The sequence below is a fragment of the Rutidosis leptorrhynchoides genome, chromosome 2, assembly GCF_046630445.1.
Source record: "Rutidosis leptorrhynchoides isolate AG116_Rl617_1_P2 chromosome 2, CSIRO_AGI_Rlap_v1, whole genome shotgun sequence".
Lineage (NCBI taxonomy): Eukaryota > Viridiplantae > Streptophyta > Magnoliopsida > Asterales > Asteraceae > Rutidosis > Rutidosis leptorrhynchoides.
In genome coordinates, this window is record NC_092334.1 from 700,861,754 (window position 1) to 700,871,784 (window position 10,031).

At 34.1% G+C, this 10,031-nt stretch overlaps 2 protein-coding genes across 2 annotated transcripts; one reads left to right on the plus strand and one right to left on the minus strand.

Annotated features, from left to right (window-relative positions):
* Positions 1-336: 336 nt before the first annotated feature.
* LOC139890414 (uncharacterized) lies at positions 337-2,203 on the minus strand. The gene is made up of 2 exons (XM_071873298.1): positions 1,018-2,203; positions 337-935 (listed from the first exon to the last, which is right to left on the minus strand). The coding sequence occupies exons 1-2, from the start codon at positions 2,201-2,203 to the stop codon at positions 337-339; spliced, it is 1,785 nt and encodes a 594-aa protein (XP_071729399.1).
* Positions 2,204-8,825: 6,622 nt separating this feature from the next.
* On the plus strand, positions 8,826-9,666 carry LOC139894133 (uncharacterized). Its single transcript, XM_071877338.1, has one exon. It carries the CDS (start codon positions 8,997-8,999, stop codon positions 9,501-9,503), a length of 507 nt encoding a protein of 168 aa, XP_071733439.1. The 5' UTR covers positions 8,826-8,996; the 3' UTR covers positions 9,504-9,666.
* The last annotated feature ends 365 nt before the right edge of the window (positions 9,667-10,031 follow it).

A 10,031-nucleotide genomic window follows, 5' to 3' on the forward strand; every position in this document is an offset into this window, starting at 1 on the left:
TAACGAGTGCGGAAAGCAGTCTTAGGGATATCTTCTTCTTTAACACGCAGCTGATGATACCCAGACCTAAGATCAATTTTAGAAAAATACTTCGAACCTTGAAGTTGATCAAACAAATCATCAATACGCGGAAGCGGTTCGGATAGTAATACGATTTAACTAGCGATAATCAATGCAAAGTCTCATGCTACCATCCTTCTTCTTGACAAACAAAACCGACGCACCCCAAGGTGATACACTTGGTCGAATAAATCCAGAATCTATCAATTCTTGTAATTGCTCTTTGAGTTCTTGCAACTCGAGTGGTGTCATACGATAAGGAGCTTTTGATATCGGTTACGAACCAGGAATCAGATCAATCGAAAATTCAACTTCACGAACTGGAGGCAAACCTTGCAATTCGTCAGGAAATACATCAGGAAACTCTCGAACAACATCAATATTTTCAAGGGAAGGACTCTCGATAGACAAATTCTGAATCGAAGCTAAATAACCAACACAACCATGTGAAATGAGCTTTTGCGCCTTAAGCACTGAGATAACCATAATAGATTTTTCAGGAAGATCACCATTAAAGACACAATCGGGTATAGAATGATTTCCTAACAAAATCTTCTTAGAATAACAATCGATAGTTTCATGGTGATGAGATAACCAATCCATGCCAAGAATAATGTCAAAGTCATGCATGGTCATAGGAAAGAGATTTGCTGGATACATGCAGTCATTGAATTCCAAACTGCAGTTTTGATACACACGATCTATAATTTCAATACTACCCATTGGGGTAGAGATTGTAAACGGAGTAGACAACCAAGTTGGAGACACTTTCAAATATTTTGAGCTCTTAACAGACACAATTGAGTGCGTAGAGCCAGAATCAAACAGAACGAAGAGGGCACGATGGTGTACAAATATATGACCAGTAATAGTACCTAATCATATCAAGAATGCATGACCAAATAACTCAAAGAAAATGTTTTTTTTTTAAAAAGAAAAAAAAGGATCAGAATATACCTGTCGCGTCAGCAGCCTGAGCAGTAGTCATGGCAAAGACGCGTCCACCAGGAGCTGGCAGAGGAACCCTCGGAACAAACCCAGGTCTAGGATTCTTGCAATCCTTAGCTAAGTGACCAACCTCTCCACAAGCAAAACATGAACCCGCGCTACGATAACAAACTCTTCTCGGATGATTCTTTTCACAAGTCCCACAAGGTGCATTGGCATTAACACCACCATTTCTGTTACCCCTTTGTTGCCCTTGGGGACGGTACACTTGTAATTGACCACGGTTATTATTATTTGGCCCGTTGTCAATCCTTAGCTGATTTCCTCTATTATTCCAATTATTACCACGATACCCTTGGTTCCCAGATTGTTGACCCTGTTTGGTAGTCGGTGGCGGCACATATCGTAGTGGTTGTACATTCTTAACCCTCTTATTTTTACCATCGTCATTTTTAGTAGTCAAATACTCAGCTCGCTCCATCTCCAAATTCCGGGCATAATCGGCTGCCTCAGCGACATCAAAACATTTTAGATTAATCATTTTAGAGCGGTAACGCCCATGAATAGCCCATTTGTACTTACGGGCTTGGTCCTCGGAAGACCCAGCAGCAGCCCCAATCAATCCCACAAGCCTCAAAAACTTCTTAGTGAAATCATTAATAGACTCATCACTCCCTTGCTTAATATTCGCATACTCCCGAATCACAGCCTCCTTCTCCGCCTCAGAAAAGTACTGACGGAAAAACAACTCCTTGAAATCAACCCAATCTAACGAATCCTCAAAATCGATACCTCCTTTCGCTTGTCTCAAAGCGATCCACCAACGCTGAGCATCCCCTTCTAGTTTATAAACAGCCAATGGAACCCAAAATCTCTCTTCACAACCAAGCACGCGATATATCTTCTCAATGTGAGTGATCCAATTCTCAGCTTCAACAGGAGTACTAGCAGTGCTGAATGACAAAGGACGCTGTTTTTGAAACCGTCCTAGCCAAACATGAATAGCATCCCCCGTTACAGCTTTCATCTCCACATACTCATCCTCCTCTTCATCTTCATGCTTAAAAGTATCGCCACCTTGATTACGCATAGCGTCAATAGCTTGAGCTACAATGTTGGGTAACAAATTCGTGATTGTTTGGTTAATCTTGTTTTCTACCTCCTCCTCAGACATCCCCTTTCTTTTCGGTGCCATCTATGAACGATATGAGGATATAACGGTTGTGATTCGTAAGAAGGATAACAAGAGAATATGAGAAGAGGAAACATATTATTAATGCGGAAAGAAAACCCTAACCCAAAGTCTACCCAAATCTCACAGGCCATAACTTAGGACGTAAGTTTCTACAAGAGGGAACCTAAGCTCTGATACCATCTGTAAAGACCCTAATCTTACGAATTCCAGTCATCAATAATAAAAGTAACTTAAAAGATAAAAGTGCATTATTCTTATTCGAATTCAAACCATAGTCAAACCAACGTTGACAAACTTATTCAAAAGTACTACTAAACCAAAATAAACTACTAAATCTTGATGGAAATCTCTAAGGCAAGGTGCTAAGTTCACTCCACTCTACACTCTTCCCTCGTTCCCAACGCCCCCTTGATTACCTGTCGTATAAGAAGGAAAACAAAGAGTACAGTATGACATGCATGACAAATTTCAAAACGAATTTATTTACAAATTAACTTATTTTTAAATCAAGGTGTAAATATGTATAGATCCTTAATAACGAATATGTCAAAATATCAAAGTCACATACTAAGAGTTAAACAAATATATCAAATTATCCAAAATGAAGTCATAGGGTAATTACTCCACTAATCATTCATATCGGTGACGTTTCGTATGACACTACGATAAAGTTCGCCGTCAAAACAAAATCCTAGGATCGATCCATACGCCTCCTATCACAAATATATAATAATAGTTAGCTCGTACCACCACCGGGCAATCAAAAGGAGACACCGTAGATATAACAAATACACCGCTACGGTCGATGCCACGTTACCGGTGTCACAATAATGCGCTCATGGGACCTCCATGAATAGGTTACTCTTAGCCACATTTTAAGAAAACGTTTTAACCGATTTAATAATTATAAATTTTCAAATATCCTTTAATGTGATTAATAGACTTTAAAATATATTTAAAAAGAATTAATGAAATGACTTAAATATTTTACGTTTGACCAAATACTTAAAATGTTTGAACGGGAATTAACGGAACATGTAAAGCCACATGGAATGAGGGACACTCGATACGAATCACCGTACCACTCGCCACACTCACACATGTTCTTTACTGGAATGTTTACGACATTTTTCGGGGCTGTTTCGAGGCACAGTTTTGATACAATTTCCAAAGGCCAAAATATTATGATTTCCTCAATTAACAAACATAATTAGCAACCTCGTTAGTACATCCAAAATGAGGAAAACATAACACAATATATAGACTAACAAATATAACGAATTTCCAAATAAGCATGTCATACCAATAATTTTTTATACACAATTTGAAACAAGATTTTTAGAGGAAAGATTTACCGAAGCGATCCTAAAACCACCTATAATATCCGTACCTTATGATGAATGACGAAATTCCAAGGACAACAAAATACCACCAAAGGATGCGATCACCGAGCCAAATCTAATGAATACGCACGTATGAGTACAAAACGCATTCAAATAGGGAGTATGTAATATCCTTTATTTAATTAGTGTTATCGTATGATTCTTATGTGTTTGTTTCTATTTATTTTTAATTTTCACGTGAACTCCTAGTATCAACCATATCATCAGTAACTAAAAAGTTTACATATCTTATTTAGTATTATGGGTTAAATAGTAATTATACATATTAGTTTATTGGTTAAAAGTATGTACATTGTTAAGGATGGAGACTCATAAGTATGATCAGTATGTTTGTTTTGCAAAACCTTATATACTTCACGAATTACAAATGAAAGTATTATACGAATTAGTTCAAGTTGGCTGTCTCTTTATATATATATATATATATATATATATATATATATATATATATATATATATATATATATATATATATATATATTTCATTTTGTAAAGAACACCCATATTATTCATAACCAAATCACCTTTCACCTTTTTGTAGATTTTCCAACTTCTACAAACCTTTTCATTCTAAGTTTTTAAAAAGATTACTTATGAAATAAACAACATGAACTATAGAAATGTTTAGTAAAACATTTTGATTCCGTACAAAACTATGTGAACTAATTACTTATCAGATTATATATTTTTGGTACTAGTAAAGAACATGAACAAATGATAGTTTAGTAAAAATAGAGATTCGTACCTTTAAAATGAAATCGAGTTATCAAAGACTAATGTAATGATCGAGATTTTCTATTGGTGTCTAAATTCTTCATGTTGCATATATATATATATATATATATTCTTGCAAACTCATGGTTGATTTGTTTCCCACTCTCTTCGATATATATTTGTGGTGGTGTAATTCTTTTGTCTAACTATATATTTAGTGATGGTGCATTCTTATTTGTAGTAGTTGTAGCTAGAGATTTAAATAAATCTATTTCTATTTATTTATTCTTCTATTACTCCGTATTATTTGTTAATTATTTGTACAACCATTCTTTATTTAAGTATTAAGTTAGGTATGTCATACATACAATTATTCTCCACTAATGAAATTTTTGGTGGAGTATTAGGAATGATAAGAGTATGACTTGTCAAGCACTAAACCTATATATTTTAACTTACATCTAAATCTAAATGCAAGTTGACGTTTAACATTTTTAGAAATCTAACTCTATTGGTATCCTTTTAAATAGTTTACTATTAATGTCCATTATATACTTTTCACTTTCGGTTTATGCTTTTTGTTTTTTTTTTCAAACTTAAAACACTATCAATTATTAAGAGTTGATAACCTAAACACTAACTATCCACTTATGTATTTTATATTTAATATAGATTAAAAAAAATACGGATATTACATTTAGTGTATAATAACTGAAAGTATTTTGATAATGATTAAGAAGGCACCAATACGCATCGATGACTCGGAGATTTTTGATGATGATGATGATGAAGAAGAAGGGAGTGAGGAATTGAGAATGGATTGATATGTATTGACCCTAGTTTTCCTTATTTCTTCCGTGTTACATTCCTTATTGACTAAACCCCTTATTTAGGAATCCTACCCGGTGCTTTTTTTTTTTTTTTTTTTTTTAAGAAATGTATTATGAGGGTATTTGAGTAAATAAACAATGATGATAAGTGTTTATGAGGTCATAATCTTTAAGTGTTTAATCTAATGGTCAAGATTTGAAGGATTTATTATAATGAAAGGTTATGATTAAAAGTTGACAATATATATGATCTATTTTTGTGTTTATTATTATAATATAAATAGATAGATGGGGAATTTAAAAGATTTTTATGACAAACATAAAGTAAATAAGAATTTAATGCAGATAAAGATGTCCACTTAGACTCAACTCACCCAATTAGAATTGTTGTTAAACCTGTTGTAACAATTTTACGTGTAATGACACTGTAATATTCTGTCGATTATTACATTTTATTAACTAGCGTGCTAAAACTAACTATCATTTTACCTAGTCCACTAATTAATCCAAACACATTACTAAAAAGTAAATAGTAAATACTTCTAATGGGACGGAACGTTGTACTCCGTCCCATATCTACTGTGTTTTCAAACCGAACACACATTTATTAAAAAAGTGACTTTCACATATACTTTCTATTTATTTTATGATTTTATCCTTACTTTTACCTATATTTTTCCTGGCATTTTTAAGGTAGTAAAAAAAAACTTTATTAAATTATTTTTTTCCATATAAGAAAGTGAACAATCAATTTGAAATATTTTAAAAAATAATACTACCTCCGTCCCAATTAGATAGTCCTGTTTTTCCATTTTGAGATGTCCCAAATTAATAGTCCACTTCCATAAATAGAAATGAAAGAGGATATTTGATTGGTGGATCTGAAGAGAGAAAATATTTCATTGGTGGATAAATGAAGTTAGTGAGATTTTCTAAAACTGTGTGACCTTTTGTCTGTAGACTATTAAATTGGGACGGAGGGAGTAGTGAACAATAGAATTTGACATTAATTTAATAAAGTCATAATAACCCACAAGAAAAAGTAAAAAAGAGATTAAAAAAAAAAAAGAGATTAAAAAAAAGATTATACCTTATATCTAATTGACATACTCCAAATGAATAGTCCTATTTGGACTATCTCAAACTCGCAATAAAGCTCCCAAACTTTATTCAATGTACGAATCGACCCCATCCTAATACTACTATTTGAACTACCTCAATCTCACATATCTAATTCAGATAGTCCAAATGAATAGTACTATTTGGACTATCTCAATCTCACACTAAAGCCCCCAAACTTTATCCAATGTACGAATCGGTCCCCTCCTAATAATACTATTTGAACTATCTCAATCTCATATATCTAATTGAGATAGTCCAAATGAATAGTACTATTTGGACTATCTCAATCTCACACTAAAGCCCCCAAACTTTATTCAATGTACGAATCGGCCCCCTCCTAATACTACTATTTGAACTATCTCAATCTCATACTAAGGACCCGAAACTTTATCCAACGTACGAATCGGCCTCTCCCCAATTTTTCTAAAAAAACCCCACACCCTCGAGAAAATACAAAACACCCCCCAACCCTACCCCTTACCCCGACCCGACTCGCCTCCCCGTTATTATAACTATAACAATATTATATAATATATTTCGTCCTTTCATCTTTTTCTAATTTTTTTTTATTTTTTCCCTTTTTTCAAAAAAACCCCTAAACTTTGTTCAAAAATTAAAACCGCCCCCCCAAACAGGGGAGTAAAGTGTCAAATAACCATTTTCATAAAAAATCTCAACTAAACTCTACCCAAATATTCAACGGATCATATCTTCGCGTTCGCAACGAGTTAAATATTTCCGACACCAGCGTTAAACTCGAAATAATTTTAGGAACACAATGTCACTAACTATACGCAAAATGGAATCTTTTTAAAAAAACGCTAAATATTTGAGGTACTTTTCATACACGTTGATTTTGCGTTAAAATTTTAAAAGTCGACAATTCCGTAACGAAACGCGGAGATGCACATAGCACATGTATTGTTAATTTAAAATAACATTTAAATCTTTCACGGATTATACCTTTTAGTTCGACTCGAGTTGCGCTTCAACGACATCATCGTTAGCCACGAAATAATTTTACAAACTAAACGCATTAAAATACATTGAAAACCATATATACCAAAATGGAAATGAATAGTACTATTCATTTCTCACTTTTCGCAAACTTAACCCCCTAACTTTCATTAAAATACAAATCGAACCCCCCACTTTATACGTATATTTTTTCTCAAATTTCACAAGCTTAACCCCCTAACTTTTATTAAAATACAAATCAAACCCCCACTTTACTAACTTTTTTTTTTTTACTAATATTCAATTTTCACAAACTTAACCCCCTAACTTTTATTAAAATACAAATCGAACCCCCACTTTATACGTAAAGTTTTTTCAAATTTCACAAACTTAACCCACTAACTTTTATTAAAATACAAATCGAACCCCCACTTTACTAACTTTTTTTTTTAAAAAATAAAACCCGAACGCTAAAAGAAGCAACTTTCACAAAAGGAACAACCCTTCAATGTTATGTCGAAAAAAATTCTTTTTTACAAAATAGATCAAGACTTTTTTTTTTAACTCGCATTCAAAACGGAGCCCCCGGCGCGAAGCGAGGGCTCCACAACTAGCTTATTTCTAGAACATAAGAAGGCATTAATGGTTGAATTTTTGATCTCACATTGTCGAGTGGTTCCCCGTTGGTGTAGACTTGGAGGAGGTGAGTGGCGGTGGTAGGCGAGTTGTGGTTGCGGGTGGAGGTGCGGTTGTCGTGGTTTCCTTGCTTGGCTCCATCTTTTCTGGTTGTACTTTCGAGGTTGTGCCAGACGACGACTTATATATATTGTTGGTACTTTCTTTATTAGACAAATTGTATCGGATGGATTCCAACGCCGTTGGATCCATCGTGGCACCTAAGCAACAGGACATTTTGGAGTATCGGTGTGTTGGTTTAACTCGTTATATACCTATATCGGCAATGGCCAAATGAATAGTACTATTCGTTTGTCCACTTTTTGCAAACTTAACCCCCTAACTTTTATTAAATTACAAATCACACCCCCGCTTTATACTCTTATTAAAATACAAATCGCACCCCCACTTTATACGTATATTTTTTCCCAAATTTCACAAACTTAACCCCCTAACTTTTATTAAAATACAAATCGAACCCCCACTTTACTAACTTTTTTTTTACTAATATTCAATTTTCACAAACTTAACCCCCTAACTTTTATTAAAATAGAAATCGAACTCCCACTTTATACGTATATTTTTTTCAAATTTCACAAACTTAACCCCCTAACTTTTATTAAAATACAAATCGAACCCCCACTTTACTAACTTTTTTTTTTTAAATAAAACCCGAACGCTAAAAGAAGAAACTTTCACAAAAGGAACAACCCTTCAATGTTAGATGTCGAAAAAAATTCTTTTTTACAAAATAGATCAAGACTTTTTTTTTAACTCGCATTCAAAACGGAGCCCCCGGCGCGAAGCGAGGGCTCCACATCTAGTTAAAACTATAAACTAAGTACTGTATTTAGTTAGTTACTTTACCAAAAACATACGGAGTAAATAAATATCATCAACTATTTTGAGATTTGAGATAAGTGGCCCCCCTTTGTGAGCTTTCCTAAACTCCCCAGTTCTTTCCCTCACCCTCCCCTGTTTTCTTTCTTTTACCTTTCAGTTCATTCAAAACCTAACCTAATTTTATCACTCACCCACAACACAAAAACACAAAACTCAAACACAATCAACAATCTTTTTTTATTAATTCTTATGGCCGACAATAACCCACAAGAACAACAGCAGCCTCATAATCCAAAATATTTACTTTTTTTAAACTTGATGAGTAAACGTAGAACATGGGTGTTCCTGTTTTTATTCGTTTACACAATCATATTATCATCATCTTGGAACTTATTGAAATCAGTATTATCATGGTACAACTCTGCAGTGACGTCATCACCCGCGTCATCATCTGGTTGGCCTGCGATCTATGCTTCAGTTGCTTTAGGTGTTATATTTGGTTTACTTTCAATGGTGGCTGCTTTAGCTGTTGCTGTTCCGGCAACTGTGGTGACGTGGATTTCTGTTTTGGTTTTGTTGACTTTTTTTGGTAAACCAAGAAAGTCTTTAGTTGTGGAAGGCAAGAAATTAACGGTGGAGATTGTAACAACTGTTGCCAAGATTTTGATTAAAGAAGGGAATTTGGTTGCAGCTGTTTGTGCTGTTTTGGGATATTTTTTACTTGTTAGAAGTAATAATGGAAAAGAAAAGATCTAGATTTTGATTGATAAAGAATGTACAAGTTTTTATGCAGGTTGTACAACTTATTGTTTATCTATCTTTTTAATTTTTAATTAGTTTGTGTTAAGAACAACAAGATGACAGTGTGTAGATATTCTGTTCTTGTAATTGAAGTAAGGTTTGTTCTTGTCAAATGGAGGATATATTTGTTGCTTTTTGATTTTTTATTTATTTAATTAAGTTACTGTATAAATTAATGATAAATTATTGGTACGTTGATATTGTTAGATTCTGGGTTAGGCAAGAGATCTAAGACAAAACTGACATTTGACAAGTCTTTTGTCTTGGGAACAACAATGTGATATTGAGATTAATGTGTTTTTTACTGTATTCGAGTAGATTGCAAATAACAATGTTAGGCCGATCCCTACCTTACGCCCCCGAGGCTCGTTAACAGCCGTCACCCTTTCATTCTTTCACCGAGATTAGCAGCAGTTCGCCACCGGCTCCGCTAATGGCTCCTGTAACGATGGGTAATGGACGGAAAAGTGGGACCCACGGGTG